A 16413-nucleotide genomic window follows, 5' to 3' on the forward strand; every position below is an offset into this window, starting at 1 on the left:
TGTGATATTAATATTTCTAAATGCCAACCTTTCCCTTAATTAAAGACCTGGGCTTTCATTTTTTTTTTCTTTGTGTTTTGCATATTTTAATTAATATTTTATTGTGTTGTGGTTTGCAGTGGATTGTGTTGTTTCCTTTTAAATTTGTTTAAAAGGAAAAATCTGAAAATTTAAATAGTTAAAAGTTGAATTGTACATAGTTGTTTTTTGCATTTTATATTTTTTTTTTACATTTTGTGAATAAATAAAAGACTATTTATATAATAAACATATATAAATAAAAACACATTTTTTACATTAGTAGTTAATTTTGTGCATAATTTTATATTGCTATTGATAATAAATTAATTAAAGCAACAAAACAACTTGAAGATCCGCTTGGGATCCGAAAGACCGGGTCTTTTTTAGTGAGAGCACGAAGAAGTCGGTGTTTGTTTGTCCTAGTGCGCAGGCGTCATGTGAGGGTGCAGTTCCTGCTGCGGCCTTCGGGGGCGGCAGAGCGCGGCACAGCGGCGAAGAAGAAGAAGAATTAGCAGCGGCGCCAAAAGCGAGCTGCTCGGTCGCGCTCATTTCTCCGCTTCCAGCCGCTTTAAAGACCCGCAGCATGAGGCTTAGAGCGGCCCGCGGAGCTCACAGCGCCGGTGCACAGCCGCCCGCTAACGGGTCTGAGTAACGGCTAACGGCGGCTTCACGGAGGAGACGAGGCGCTGTGACGTCACTGAGAATTAAGGTTTGTTTTTGTTTTTTTGAATGAATCTTTATTCGAACAAACAGGAGCAGCAGCTACCAAAGTAGTGGTAGATTACCGGAAGTCTGCTCAGAAGTAAAATCAGGCCAAACAAACAGACTGAAGTTTGTTTTCTATTGTTTATTTGCGAGAGTAAAAGAGTGACGTCTTCAGCGTGTAAGGTTGGAGGTTGATCGCGTGAGGCTGTGAGGGGGGTCCACAGGTGGAGGGCGGGTCAGTGAGGTTATCCCCAGCTTGAACAATAAAGTTGTGTAAACGTTGTTTCTAAACTAAAGCCATCGTTAGAGTCTCTCCTTCTTCCTGGATCTGAGAAAAGCGCCTTTACTTTTCTTTATATGATCGTCAGTTTAAACAGCTGCGTCTCCACCAATGACTGTAGAAAACATGGACGACGCGACAGCGCCTCCTCCCATTGTGCACTTTTTTTTTAAAGAACTTTATTTACAAACAACAGTATAACATCCAAGGCACCATCATTAATCCGAATATGTAATATCCTCGGTTGAGCATTTTCTTTGCAAGCTCCTTTGACCAGGAAGTGAAATATACTTTTTTCTTATCGCCATAACCTCCGTGGTCTCAAATTCTTTGAGGATATAATTTCTTTTAACCTGATTAGGGCAAATTTCACTTATCAAAATATTCCTGATCACCTTGTTTGTAAACCTGCTGTCACCAAATTCAACTCCAGCTATGCAGAGCTGCCTCAGTCCAGGAGAAATTTTAGAGTGCACAATATCGTCTTTGATCATTGATCTCAAAGGGACTGGGATGGCTTTTATTAGGGACTTATATCTCTTAGCAGTACATCTCACATCAAATTTCTCACAAAACGTCTCATGTTTTAATAAGACCCCATTCTCATCCATAAAATGAGCTACAGCCCAAATCCCTTTAGATCTCCATTCATCCATGTACACAGATTTCCTACACAAACGGATATACCTGTTGTTCCATATAGGGGTACTGTGAGGAGTAAAGTTATGTTTATAGATTAATTTCCAGTGGAGAAGGACCTGCTGATGGAAAGCTGAGAGTTTAACAGGTAACGAACTGCAATCAAAGTCACAACGTAACAAAAAGTCTATTCCACCCATTTTGCCAAAAATCACACTGGGAATAATGTTCCAAATGGAATTTTTGTTCCTAATGAAAGATCTTAACCATTTCAATTTTAGTACACCATTCATAACATCAAAGTCAACGGCATTAGCCCCACCAGCTTCATAATTCTTAATCATATTATTTTTCTTATATAATGACATTTGTTCCTCCATATGAACCTAAAATTAAGATTATTTATAGATTTAATTAGTTTTGGAGATATGGGCAGAGAAAAGGCTGGATAGATGAGTCTGGACAGACTGTCCATTTTGGTTAGCAAGATTCTCCCTCTGCAGTTATGTCCCTCTGCAGCCACCTGTTTAAAATTGACTTACACTTTTCTATATTGGTACAGATATTCTTATTTTCTGTTGATGTCTTATCCTTGCAAATTACAATGCCCAGATACTTCACCTCTTTTTTGATCTGTATATTATTTATTGCCTGCAGGGGACACTCAGAGCTAGTATTAATATTCAGCTGTAGGCCAGAAGCTTTGGAGAAGTGGTTGATCACCTGTAAGGCTAAAGGAATCTGGTCCTCATTCTTTAAAAACAGGGTGGTATCACCTGCCAGCTGACTGATTATTATCTGTTCACCCATCACAGTTAACCCGTCAATGTGACTGTTTTAATCACCTTTCTCTTAACAATTTCCTTCAAACCCCGAACGTTTAATGAACCAAAAGAGATTTTTGAGTGAACCATAACAAGAATATGTAAGAAAATAACTAATAACAATTGTTTTTAAAAAGAAAAAATATATATACATTAGGGGTGCAACGATACTCGTATCGATATTGAACCGTTCGATACAGTGCTTTCGGTTCGGTACGCATATGTATTGAACAATACAAAATTTGTAATTTAATTTATCAACTTTCCTTCTGACGGTGCTGTCTGTGTTGAGCGCTCAGTGGATCTGCGCTCGACAGTGCAGCCTAGGCGGAGTAGTCGAACACAGATTCACTGAGCGCAGGGCAAGCTAGCAGACAGAAGCTAAGCTCGTTGCAACATGGCAAATTGAACCTCCCCCACCCTCATTCAGATCTGGCGTTTGGAACTATTTTGGTCTTCATGTGACGTATGACCCTGAAGGTAAGCGCGTCATGGACTAAAGTAAAACAGTATGTTGGATGTGCCAGCAATGCTCAATTACATGGGTGGGAACTAGTGTGTTAGCGCAGTTAGCTCGTTAACGTGTTGCCGTCCAGCCCCACGCACGGGGCGATCCGCGGTAGCTCGTTAACGGAGATTTGCCGTGTTGTGGCGTTAACGTCATTTCAGATTAACGCTGACAGCACTAGTGGGAACACAACGAATTAGACTGCACATTTACTCCGACATCATCAGTCGGACTAAATGTGACTAATAATCTTTAACTTTAAGTTTTCATATGAAAACTTTAAGAAGATCTCTTTTGTCCCATTGATAATATTCCACTGTATACAGTCTTACATCAAGTCTTTCATTCAACGTCACCGATCCTCCGTCCTTCGATGTATCCATGAGGACCCCGGAAAAAGGCCCGTTTCCCAGCCCGTCTGGCTTGTTCAATTTGCGGCCACAGCCGCCTCCTCTCTTCCCAGTCCTCTCGTGGCAGCACCTCAGCGAAGTGGAAACCGCCGTTCTTACAGACAGCCGAATCTTTGGTGCGACGCCAAACCTCCTCTTTCACATGTCTCAGAGCAAACAGATGATATGTCGGACCTTATTCTCAATCTTCTTCCCAACTCTATGCACCACATCCACAGATTCTTCAAGCTTTGATATCATATCAGGTGCGATCTTGCCAAGATCTGATATCTTCATCTTTTTTCTCTTCTAATCCTTTAATCCAAGGCACCACCTCATTTTGTACCTTTCTTGCTCTCTCACTCTCTCTTGAGATCGTAGTTATCTTTGGTCAGCTGCTCGTTTTGTCTCTCCAACTCTTTAACCTTTTGTTTTCTTTCACCTCCTCCGAGTTGAACTGAACCGCTTTGGCTAGGCTGGCTAGCATCGTACTAGCTTGCTTGCATTGCACACTCAGGTCAGCTAGCTGCTCGTCCACCCTTTTTTCAAGGTTTAGAATCGCTTTCAATATAGTAGCATTGGAGACTTCGTCACTTTCACTTATCTCTGCTGACTTAGCTTTGTTGTCTGCAGGCTTCTTATTGGGTGTAGATGGAACCGAATCGTTGCCCCGTTCCCTTTTGCTCATCACTGCTACGTCCATTGCTATGTAGTCATGATCCGTTCCTTCTCTGCTGTCTTCCTTTTCATCACATGGCGATGTTGTTTCTTGTTTTTTGAGGTTGAGTTTGAATTTAGCAGGTTTAACTATACTTGGGGCAGTCATTTTACTACTTTCGAGTGGAAACAATAACGAACACAAGTAAATTCTGGGACAAGTTTAACGAGCTCCTAATTCGTGCGACTGCTCAACTCGCCATCTTGCCATTGTGCAAAAATGAAGCCAAAATATCTCGCTTGTGGAGGCTGCCATCTTGGATCTGCGCAGTAGTAACTTGATGGAGCGACTGTGTCACGCTTCCACCCACACACCCTCTGGACGTGACCGCAAACACGCCCCGCTACACTTTTTACGTAGCCCGGCTGATGGGTTTACTGCGACTGACGACTCGTTAAATTAAGGTAAATACAACCACGTCACTGTTATGAAAAAGACACACAGCTCATCATCTTATAGTTCTAAAATCACTCTGTTGTTAATTCGTTAGTTAGCTTAGCCGCTAGCATACGCACTGTGTTGGAGGCTTGTTGCTAGCTAGTTAACGATGCTACACACCTGCTACTCTAATAGTCTGTGTTATTGAAGGATTCAGCACTTCTTATGTTTTTTTTTTTATCCATTTTTAGACAGCGACGAGATCAGCTGCACACTCTACAGAGGCCCAGAGTTACTGTTAATATCAAAAATATAATGCTGTCCTTTGAGATTTTAACATTTAAGACTGTGAGTCTTAAACTTTAAAAACAGCAGCAGGTTTCAGTAGTGTAGTCTAATTTGTTCTTTTCATTTAATAATAGAGTCCATATTATATCAACAGCTACATTCCCCCTGGAGAGAAACTAGTGAGGGAGACCATCAGGACCAAGCTGGGTTTCTGGGTCCAGAGGTTTGGAGAAACTTCTTCCCTTTCTTTCATCACAGCTGTCCTGTGCCAGATGTTCTGTTGACCCGCTGTAAGAGGCATCATTTAAGAAACACCAGGAAGAGTGAAGCTCATGGCATTGATCAAGCAGGACTCATGATCTTCACCAGCACCTCCCTCACAGGGAAATCTTCAGCACTCCTCCGTAGGCCCGCCCCAGGAGATGGATAAACCCAGCATTTCATCAACACTGTGATGAGACCTTTGCTTTGTGTAATGTTATAAATACTCAGATACTCCCCAGAGGCTCCAGACTTTTATATAAAGATATTATATTCAGTCCTGTAGAAAGTTATATATTTAAAAATATGTGATCCTCTCTGGTTACTCTGGGATGAATAACTCTGAATCACTTTATGGTAAATAACACACTATCTGCAAAAAACTGTGAAAGAACTCCAGATGACAAGTTTGTAGTTGACAAGTTTGTAGTTCAACATACAAGTGATGACCTTTGACCTTCATCAGGTTTTATTTAATTGTGTTAGAGAAACTCAAACGTGCTCTTCATGCAGCTGAGTACATCAAGTGTTTAAAACAGAAGCTGTGCAGGTCTGAGATCAGCAGCTTTGTGAAACACCAAACTGAGGTCCTGTTAATGCTGATATATAGTGACACAGTTACATGAGTGATTAATCCTTTTGTTTTTTTGTCTTTAACTTTATCAATAAAGCTGCAGCTTTCACTACAGCACATGTGGTACTTTAACCTTTGTACTGTTTCCATCAGTTCATTTTGCAGTTAACATGTGAACATGTTGGATGATCTGTCTGCTGTCACTGGGTGGTGCTGAGGTCTGAATCTGAGGGCAGCTCCTGTAATCACAAAGACAACAGAACCATCAAACTCACATATAAATTTTATCCCTCAAAATTGAAATAAAGCTGATTCTTCTGTCCTCACACACTCAGGATCTGAAGTTCTTCTCTTACATTTTTTTCAGTATTACAGTACACTACAGTACTTTAATCCATAGTTCCTGATTAATGAGGAGTTACTGAAGTACAAGCTTTTAAAAAATTTGTTACTAACCCTTTACAGATGTGGCAAGAGACTGAAAACATGCTGTTTGCACATCTTTAATATTCAGCTCTGCACAGGAGCTGCAGCAGGGTGCAGCCTGTTGCTTTTACAGTATAATACTTGTAATAAAAGTACAGTAACAGTAATTAGTGACTGAGCAGCCCGGAGCGTTTCTCTTGATTTCTTTAGTAAATTCATTCACCTGCACAGCTAAACGAACCCTGACAGCCGAGTGCTCATCTTAGCTAGCTAGGTCTCAGGACCGAGCTAAGGACGGTAGTTACGGATTAGCTTGGGGGCGATAGAGACGTTTTGGCTTCACTTTTGGGGAGCTGTCGCGTCCTCCATGTTTTCTACAGTCATTGGTCTCCACAGACTGCTCCTGCAGGAGCTCCAAGACTCCCTGTGGGTTTGGGCCCACCTTGCTGTCATTGGTGGACAGCTCCGGTCTCTGCAGTGATGTCAGCTGACACGGGGACACAGAAGTGTCACCGTGTCAGCTGAGGTCCTGCTGACACGGGGACACTTCTGTGTTTCCGTCTGAGCTGAGTGAAGTCAGCTGCAGTTACAGTACTGAGCAGAGGCAGGAAGGCAGCGCGTGTCCTCCAGCTTAACCAGCACAGACTCAGGTGTGTCATCACTTCCTTGTTACCTGCACAGGTACAGCCGGCGCTTTGACAGGACACTTTTATGTAAAGGAAGAGAAACGCTGATGTAAATATTCTGATGTCATCAGCCGCAGTTCATGTCATCGCGCTGTCACGGTGGCTCCGCCCACAGATGCTGGTGGTGCAGTCGGCTCGTTTGAACTTTCTCCTGTGGCTGATTGGACGTCCAGCTGTGTGACGCCCTGTATGATGTGATCATGACGTTTGTCCTCTGTGGCGCCCCCTGCAGGTGTTCCAGATGATCGTTGAAGGACACAGGAGGGAGGAGAGGAGTAGGAAGGAGGTGGGCTGTCAGAGCGAGGCGGCCGAGAGGAGGGACGTCGCCGTCCAGGTGGATCTGCTGACTCAGCAGCTAAGCTGGAGACGCTCAGGTGAGACTCAGGGACACGTGATTTATAACCGTGCTCTCTGAAACACGGAGCTTCAAACTCATATCCAGTCCAACGTGTCTGTACAACACTGACGCTAACACAAGAAGCCTGCCAGGCCGTTACGCTGGTCGCTATAGTGATGCACCATAGTGCAGCTGTAATAACAGTGTGTGTGACGAAGGGCTCGACCTGAGGAAGGAAGAACCTGAACCACAGGCTAGACACTGGCCCAGGTCCCTTGTGGCACCCAGAGGCCACACAGAGCTGGTCACACAGAAAACGTCGAAGCACTTTTGCAAATATGCGATATCTTGATAAACGAGCAGATATTTGAGGTTTACACAGCTACTTTCTCGCCTGAAAATATGTTAAAAGTTTATTTTGTGACCCAGAAAGATTAGTATGAGTAATTTTAAAACTTAGTAGCGGCCGCCATTGTTGGCAGCTGGAGTTTGGCTGGGCCGCGCTATGAATTCTGGGATATGGTGGGCCACGAAGGACACACCCGACCCATCCTTCAAATTCGGGGAAAAGGAGGACGCATTTGTCGGCTGCATTCGGAGGAGTCTACGAATTTGGACAGGCTTCGTCGCATCGCTGTGACGTAATCGTTCTACAAATGCGTCCTCAGGAGGATTTGGACACCCCCATTAACTGTTTGAAGCAGAGCGCGCTCACACGTACGCCTCTCCCCTCTCAGGTGTTTCCTGCCCCTGCGGCGCCTTCCAGGTGGATGAATCAGCAGGGGGCGCTCTGCTGCAGCTCTGCAGGAGTCAGGCATCACGCTGCGGCGCCTACAGCACCGACCGCCCCGCCCTGCTACCCAGCGTGCCTCTGTTCTCCGAGCACTCGGTTCTGCCTCCCCCGACTCCTGCGGACGTCTCGGCTGCTCCTCCTGGACTCATCGCTCCCCTGAGCCCGGCGCTGGCCGAAGAGGAGGAGCAGGAAGAGGAGCAGGAGGTGCACGTTCCTGAGGGTGGGTTTTGTAAGTGTCAGGTTAAATGAGATGTTTGAAGTCCACTCAGAGCAGGAAGCCTGTAATCTGCTCATGTGTTCTTGACCTCCCAACCTTTCATCCTTCAGCTCCTCTCACAGGAGATTGGCTCTCTGCATCAGGCAGTATCCAGGTTATTGATTAGTGATCTTTGTATTAATCAGTATTTGAACATTAACTTCCTTTTCTCTTCTCCTGCAGAGGAGCGACTCTGCTCTGAGAATGTGGCGTTTAAAGAAAAGAAGAAGATGGTGGGGGGGAGGTGGCCTGATGGTGGTGAAAGACAAAAGTCATCACTGGGTGACAAATCGACCAATCACATCGCAGGAAATGCAGCCGGGAAGAGGAGGAGACTAAAGATTAAGCTCCTGAAGAAGGATGAGTCCCACACCAGCAAGCGAGGAGAGGAACAAACAACCCGGATCCAGGAGAGGAAGGAGAACGAGGAGGAGGAGGAGAGGGGAGGGGAGGAGACCATGAAAGAAGGGGGAGGAGTCAAATCTGTCATAATAAAGACTGAGGAGTGTCGGAGACCAAGGAGGAGGATGGTTGGCCCGACAGTCAGATACCTGCTGGAGTCTGAGCAGCAGTCACATGGGCCAACAGCAGCCAATCACAGCAGAGCGAGCAGAGACGTGCGGAGGAGGACGATGGGGAGGCCGAGGAAGGAGGAGCTGGATGACAGCAGCACGGTGGAGTCCTCAGCAGACGGAGGAGCAGAGAGATGGTGGAAGCTCTGCCAGGTCAGTCCTTCACTTGAACGTCACATCACCTTTGTTTCTCTGACCTTTGACCTTCGACTTTACCTGTCTCCAGGTGTGTGGTCTGAACTTCACCAGCCAGGCGTCTCTGGATCTCCACCTTTCCGTCCACAGACCGGCTGCTGCCGACCAACAGCAAGAACAAACCAATGACGCGCAGGGTGATGCAGAGGAGAGGGAGGAGCCTCAGAGGCAGAGGAGGACAGTCTGCCCACCAATCAGGTACCTACTGGAGTCGGAGGAAGCATCACATGGTTCTGGAACAGCCAATCAGACCAATCAGGAGGCAGCTACCAAACCTACAAGAAGCAGAGGAAGATCAAAAGATGCTGTTGGGGGCGGGGCTTCAGAGGTGATTGACAGGCCTGAGACTAATGCTGAAGACACAGGTCACATGGTCACAGGAGGAGGAAGAGAGGAAGGAGAGGAGGAGCCTCGCAGGACAAAGAGGACGATGGTTGGCCGACCAATGAGGTACCTGCTGGAGTCAGAGGAAACAGGAAGTGTCAGAACCTCCAATCACGATGCAGAAAACAAACCCACACAGCGCAGGCGAACACCAAAAAATGTTTTTGACTTCAGTGAGGCTGGGGGCGGGGCTTCAAAGATGACTGACTGTTCTGATACTGAAGATAAAGAAACGGATCACATGATCTCAACGGGAGGAAGACAGGAAGAGGAGGAGCCTCAGAGGCCCAGGAAGCCCCTCCTCACAGCACCCACCGAGGCTCCTTATTGGTCAAGAGACATAAACCGTGTGAGAACACGTCCCAGCTGGTTGGTCGACTACTGGACCCTGAACAGGAGAGGGAATGGAAGGAGGGGGACGAAGAGGAGCAGAGTGGAGGAGGACGAAGAAAGGGAGGCGCAACAAGTCTGTGTGGAGAAGGAGGAGGAGCCTCAAAGGCCGAGGAGGACAATGGTTGGCCCACCAATCAGGTACCTGCTGGAGTCAGAGGAGGCAACACGGGGTTGTGGAACAGCCAATCAGACCAATCAGAAGGCAGCTAACAAACACACAAGGAGGAGAGGAAGATCAAAAGACTCTGTTGGAGGCGGGGCTTCAAAGATGACTGACTGTTCTGACATTGGAGATAAAGACACAGGTCACATGGTCTCAACGGGAGGAAGACAGGAAGAGGAGGAGCTTCAGAGACCAGGAAAGACGGTCAGCCCACCAATCAGATGCCTTCTAGAGTCAGAGGTAACAACAGATATTTTACAATCATCCAATCAGGATACAGAACACAAGCCCGTGTCTTCTGACCTTTACTTGAACTTTACCTGTTACTACAGCCTCTTTTTCTACCTACTCGGATCGACTCGGTTTTCAGGGTTCCCCATTAGTTCATAGTTCCTGGTACCAGGCGCTGTTCGGCCGGCGTTCCAAGAAATTCAAGCAAATATGAAAATGTGCCCCTGATTGGCCCGTCAGTGGCTTCCCTCGATGAGTCGTGATGGCGTCTCATTCACAAAAATGAAAAGCGCCATTTTTGAAGTTGGGTAGCGACAGAAATGGCTAAAAGCAACGCCGTGTTCCCGAGTCCAACGTCACAGACCGAGCAGCGGGTCCATCACGCCTCGACGTCCACCTTTATTGGTGTTGCACATTAATCACGGGACGCTCTGATGCGTTGCTATAACAATGACCACGTACATTAATTACTTACCAGATTGTAGTGGAAAACCAGTCATGGCGAGTGTTTCCAAGTAGGTAACCATGGAAACTAGGGCTGGGTATCGTCACTGATTTCTAGAATTGATTCGATTCTATTTGAATCGGGTAAATTTTGCCTCAGACAGTCAGAAATATTATAATTCTGATGACGTATCAGTAAATTTCCATATTTTTGTGTCTATAAAAAGAAAGCTGACACTTGTGAGACTTTATCAAAGTGTGAGCATCACAGCAGAGGCCTCTGTGTCGAAGCAGCTGAGGATAAACACAGGAAAACATGAAGGCGACTTTCCTGGCCTGGATTTTAACAGATGACCTTAAAAATATTCTGCAGTCGATCAAAAACTGAAGCAAACCATGAATCAACACATGAACATGAGCTGATGCTGCTGACGTGAAGCAGAGCAAAGTTACAGAGGTTTGATTACAGACACGGCATTTTGCATCATTTAAAGTTTAAATTTGTTCAGTATTGAACAGCAGAAATGAGGTTTTCTTTTCAGAAGTAAAAGGACAAAAACAGCGTCCGACAGCCTGTAAACAACAGTAGATTTGTGCGTAACAAGCAAGCAAATAATGCAGAAAACAGATTTTTAGACGGGAAACTGTTGTTGAAGTACAGAGAGAGAGAGAGCTGTGCATGAAGTTTTTATCGTGCTGGAAGCAAAACAGCAAAAGTCAGAGTGAATTCTTTGTGTTTCCATCTCTGCGCAGAGTCCGTGTTCCTGCTCTCATTTACTGTTTTAGCTGTTTGGTGGTTGTTGAAGTTTTGTGAGGTTTAACCTGAGATTCTGGCATTTCGGGCAAAATAAATTTGAGCTAGAATCGATTTTAAACGATAAATTGATAATCAAAACCCACCCTAATGGAAACCTCTTCTTTCCCGACCTTTAGCCAGACTTTTCTGCCCCTTTTGTCTTTAGCTTTAATTAACCCAACCTGACCTTTGTCTGACCTTTCCCCTCTGCAGGCGTCTGCCCTCCACCCGTCCGTCCACAGACCAAAGCGACCTTTCGGCTGTCACCTCTGCAACAGGAAGTTCAGCTGTGCCCGCAGGCTGTTCCTGCACCAATGCGATCAGCACCACAGCAATATAGGTGGTCGCTACAGCAACGGCTGTGGGGCGGCCCTGAGTAACGCCCAAGCTCCTAAAAACAAACGGGAAAAACAGACCACCCAGGATGACAAGGAGGAGGAGCCTCAGAGGCCCAGGAAGCCCCTCCTCACAGCACCCACCGAGGCTCCTTATTGGTCAAGAGACATAAACCGTGTGAGAACACGTCCCAGCTGGTTGGTCGACTACTGGACCCTGAACAGGAGAGGGAATGGAAGGAGGGGGACGAAGAGGAGCAGAGTGGAGGAGGAAGAAAGGGAGGCGCAACAAGTCTGTGTGGAGAAGGAGGAGGAGCCTCAAAGGCCGAGGAGGACGATGGTTGGCCCACCAATCAGGTACCTGCTGGAGTCAGAGGAGGCAACACGGGGTTGTGGAACAACCAATCAGAAGGCAGCTAACAAACACGCAAGAAGGAGAGGAAGATCAAAAGACTCTGTTGGAGGCGGGGCTTCAAAGATGACTGACTGTTCTGACATTGGAGATAAAGACACAGGTCACATGGTCTCAATGGGAGGAAGACAGGAAGAGGAGGAGCCTCAGAGACCAGGAAAGACGGTCTGTCCACCAATCGGATGCCTTCTAGAGTTGGAGGAAACGTCACATGATTCTGGAACAGCCAATCAGACCAATCAGCAGGCAGTTACCAAGCTCACAAGAAGGAGAGAAAGATCAGATGCTGTTGGCCTCTGTGAGGCTGGGGGCGGGGCTTCAGAGATGATTGACAGGCTTGACGCTAAAGTTAAAGACATAAGTCACGTGGTTGAAAAGGGCAGAAGAAAGGGAGACGAGAAGGAGGAGCCTCAGAGGCTGAGGAGGACGATGGTCGGCCCACCAATCAGGTACCTGCTGGAGTCAGAGGAGCTGTCACGGGGTCAAAGAACAGCCAATCAGGACACAGAAAACAAACCCACACACAGCAGACGGAGCCCAAAAAAGGTTGGTAGCCACAGTTAACTGATCAATCAGGGGGCAGCTAACAGCACCTGCCATTACGTTCTTAGGTTAATCTTTAATATGATCGACCTATCTCTAATAATCAGCTATGTACCAGTTAAACCTTTACTCACAAAGCATCTCTAGACCCAGCAGTCTTAGCTAATTATAGGCCAATCTCCAACCTTCCTTTATATCAAAAATCCTTGAAAGAGTAGTTGTCAAACAGCTAACAGATCATCTGCAGAGGAATGGTTTATTTGAAGAGTTTCAGTCAGGTTTCAGAGTTCATCACAGCACAGAAACAGCTTTAGTGAAGGTTACAAATGATCTTCTTATGGCCTCTGACAGTGGACTCATCTCTGTGCTTGTCCTTCTTGACCTTAGTGCAGCATTCGATACTGTTGACCATAATATCCTATTAGAGCGATTAGAACATGCTGTAGGTGTTACAGGTATTGCACTGCAGTGGTTTGTATCATATCTCTCTAATAGACTCCAATTTGTGCATGTAACTCAGATAAAACTGAGGTTATTGTACTCGGCGCTGAAAAGCTTAGAAATATGGTATCTAACCAGATTCTTACTCTGGATGGCATTACCTTGGCCTCCAGTAACACTGTGAGGAACCTTGGAGTCATGTTTGACCAGGATATGTCCTTCAACGCACATATTAAACAAATATGTAAGACTGCTTTCTTCCATTTGTGCAACATCTCTAAAGTTAGAAATATCCTGTCTCAGAGTGACGCTGAAAAACTAGTTCATGCATTTATTACTTCCAGGCTGGACGACTGTAATTCATTATTATCAGGATGTCCAAAAAACTCACTGAAAAGCCTTCAGCTAATCGTGACCTTTCTCCTCTGCAGACGTTTGTCTTCCACAGACCGAAGCGACCGTTCGGCTGTCACATCTGCAACAGGAAGTTCAGCCGTGCCAGCAGACTGTTCCTGCATCACTGCGATCAGCACCGCAGCACCGTAGACAGTTCCCAAGGCAACAGAGCTGGGATGGCCACGAGCAGTGCTCGAGCTTCTGATGGCCAATGGAAAGAAGGAACCCAGGGTAAGAGCGAGAATGGGGAGGAGCCTCAGCGGCAGCGGAGGAGGAGAGTTGGCCCACCGATCAGATACCTACTGGAGTCAGAGGAGTTGTCACATGGTCTTAGAACAGCCAATCAGAGTGCAGCAACCAAACCCACACAAAGGAGAGGAAGAATGAAGGCTGGTGGTCTCACTAAGGCTGGGGGCGGGGCTTCACAGATGATTGATAGGTTTGAGGCTACCTTTGCCACACAGAGACAGACAGGTGTGCACAGGCAGACTTACCTGGTTCACAGAGACTTGCAGGATTGTCAGGTGACCATCTCCCCCTGCTCTGTCACAATGCAGCGCCTCTTCTGATTGGCTGATGACGATCTTGTTAAACATGTTTTAATTTTTTCTATGAAGTCTGGTGTCAGTGATTTTAGGTGTGTGTCACTGTTTTTGAACAATAAAATGAAATAATGTCCAGCTCCTTTTTTCTGTCCCTCTGTTCATGGTTTCTAATAATGAGGTCAAAGGTCAGGCTGCACCACCCATGGAACTGCATGATGTCAGAGAGGGGATATCCTTATATGGTCGCGTCAGGCTCTGAGTACTCTAAATCAATGTGGGCCATGAGCCCCTGGTGGACGTCACAGGTACTGCAGGCGAGCCTGGAGCATTCGAGTGTATTTAGCAGTAGTTCCAGTCCTGACAGAGAAAGTCCTCCCTCATCATCGTCACCGTGTGATGAGGTTAAATAAGAATCAGTTTTCAGATTATATAGCTTAAAGTGTCACCATGACGACCAATCGTCAGGACAGGTGTGGTGCAGGTAAAATCGGCCTCACTGAGAAAAACACAAGAACAGCTGTTTATCATCTAACAGCACATAACAGGCAAGGCACGACTGTCCAATCAGCAGCCTCCCTGGTAACACCTGTGTTTGTGATTATAAACTAGACTGAAGCTGCTGTTCAGGAGTCTCCTCCACTTTCACTGCTAGCTCGCCTCATCTGTTAGTGTCACTGACCTCTGACTGCCCGCCTCAGTAACGTGACCTCTGACCCCTCGTCTTCCTCACTAGTTCAGCCCCTTTTGGCGCCTCAGTGATCACTCACATGCTGCCGTTAGCTTCACACAGGTGAAGCACACCTTCAGTTTGTGACGGGCAGCCAATTAGACGCTGGCTCAAAGGGGGAGGGGCTGCACATCTTGTTAAAGTCAGAGGGCTGTAGCTCGAGTCATTCTGCTGCGCAGGTGCGGTCTTTATGGGAGAAGGGTCTGGCTGCAGCCACTGGGAGCGCCATGTTGGGACCTCCACAGTAGCCGGAAATATGTTCCTGCATGGATCGTCGACTGTGGAAACCTTGCAAGTGGATCGTAAAGGTTGGCACAGAGTCTTTCATGTATAAGTTTGCTGTTAATAATTATATAATTCTAGGACTCATCTAGTTTGCTTACACTGATGTTGGCTCTTTGTTAGCGTTACAACAGCGGTCAGACCTCCGAGGTGTCTAAACTTTAGTAAGAATGTGCACTTTTGACTCCTCTGGTTAGCATTTAGTGGTCAGTTTCAAACGTATTTGATTTTTGCTTGTTATTGAACTACTTTTCACGATCTGACATCAGTGCACATCGTTCCATTTACTGCATATTGCACTTTGTTCACGTCTTTCATTCCACCTGCATCAACACTAAAGTTTGTCACAAAGAGGTTTATATTTATAAATATTCTCTACTCTGTTCTGCTTTTTATTGCCCAGATGTTAGTTAGCCTTTGTTAAATTGTCTGTTATATGTCAATAGATACGTATGTCACAAATAAAAGTGTAAATTATGTTTTTGTAAAGAAAATCTCTGACATGCTAACTGTAACGTGTTATTTCTGCTAAATCCTGAACTTAAACGTGTATATGGTGTTTATCTGTTTATCTCCAAGCCAGAATCGCAGGAATGCACCACGTGTTGGCTGTTTCACTGCCCTCTGTGCCCTCAGCCCTGCTGTCAGGGCAAAGACTGAGGAGCAAATAAATGGACACATTCAAAATGCTTTGCCTTTCAAAGGTCTGTTGGTATTAAGTATACCTCATAGTTAAAGTTATAAATATTCACTTCTTTTCAGCACCTCTGCTGTCTCTTTGCTGACTTAAAAGTTGCTTTTCACATTGCACAGTTCAGTTCATTCATCAAGAGAAAAACGTGTTTTCATTAAATATTTGTTTTCCTGTTCACCACATTTCCTGACAGCTCTTCTGATCCACACCATTTAGCTTTCATTATTAAGCATGGCTCAGATATTTTTGTTAACATGTACAATCTGATTGTTAGATAAACTGACTGCATTCTATACAACTGCATTTAAATCACATGTTGTTGTTTTTCTTCTTCTTTTTTCTCTCTTACAGACAAAATGATGTGCCGGTGCACTTTCACTGCCCTGTCTGCAACATGACAGTCATACAGCGTGGGGATATGGCAAGTCAATTATTGTCATGTCAGCATTCAGGACCGCTCCCCACTGAAATCTCTGTGGAGCCCCGCCTCCCTCCCGCTGCACTCTCCGTGGAGCCCCGCCTCCCTCTCGATGTCTCGTCTCCAGCATCTAAACCATTTTCTGAATCTTCAGTAGAACATTCATGTGCTCCTCCCTCTGTGCTAAATGAAACTGCAGCTTGTGGAAAGTCCATGAAAATGAAATGTCCTCACTGTGGTCTTACTCTTCTTACAAAAAAACTTCAGGGCTCACATGATGAGGAGGCATTCAAACAGGTCAATAGACGTTTGCCTGGCCTGTCATCTGCAGTGTTTTTGTGTAGAGGGACTTCTTCTTC

General features: G+C 45.7%; 1 protein-coding gene across 5 annotated transcripts; it reads left to right on the forward strand.

Annotated features, from left to right (window-relative positions):
* The first annotated feature begins 282 nt into the window (after positions 1 to 282).
* On the forward strand, positions 283 to 15917 carry LOC146511976 (uncharacterized). 5 transcript variants are annotated; one of them, XM_085171658.1, is made up of 7 exons: positions 283 to 730; positions 6930 to 7071; positions 7772 to 8047; positions 8267 to 8808; positions 8882 to 10030; positions 11475 to 12554; positions 13424 to 15914. In XM_085171658.1, exons 2-7 carry the CDS (start codon positions 6939 to 6941, stop codon positions 13955 to 13957), a joined length of 3714 nt encoding a protein of 1237 aa, XP_085027784.1. In that variant the 5' UTR covers positions 283 to 730; positions 6930 to 6938; the 3' UTR covers positions 13958 to 15914. The 5 variants fall into 5 exon arrangements, with proteins under 5 accessions (XP_085027784.1, XP_085027785.1, XP_085027786.1 ...); XM_085171659.1 differs by lacking the exon at positions 283 to 730 and adding an exon at positions 6525 to 6661 and having other exon boundaries at positions 13424 to 15915; XM_085171660.1 differs by lacking the exon at positions 283 to 730 and having other exon boundaries at positions 6525 to 7071; positions 8882 to 9994; positions 13424 to 15917.
* Positions 15918 to 16413: the final 496 nt, after the last annotated feature.

Source organism: Neolamprologus multifasciatus, chromosome 9, assembly GCF_963576455.1.
Source record: "Neolamprologus multifasciatus chromosome 9, fNeoMul1.2, whole genome shotgun sequence".
Taxonomy (NCBI): domain Eukaryota; kingdom Metazoa; phylum Chordata; class Actinopteri; order Cichliformes; family Cichlidae; genus Neolamprologus; species Neolamprologus multifasciatus.

Bases quoted from the DNA above. Each gene is read 5' to 3' on its own strand.
- LOC146511976 (XM_085171658.1), top strand. From the start codon at position 6,939: ATGATCGTTGAAGGACACAGGAGGGAGGAGAGGAGTAGGAAGGAGGTG. The intron at 8,048-8,266 runs GTGGGTTTTGTA...CTTCTCCTGCAG, and splicing joins GGAGGTGCACGTTCCTGAGG to AGGAGCGACTCTGCTCTGAG. The intron at 10,031-11,474 runs GTAACAACAGAT...TCCCCTCTGCAG, and splicing joins GATGCCTTCTAGAGTCAGAG to GCGTCTGCCCTCCACCCGTC.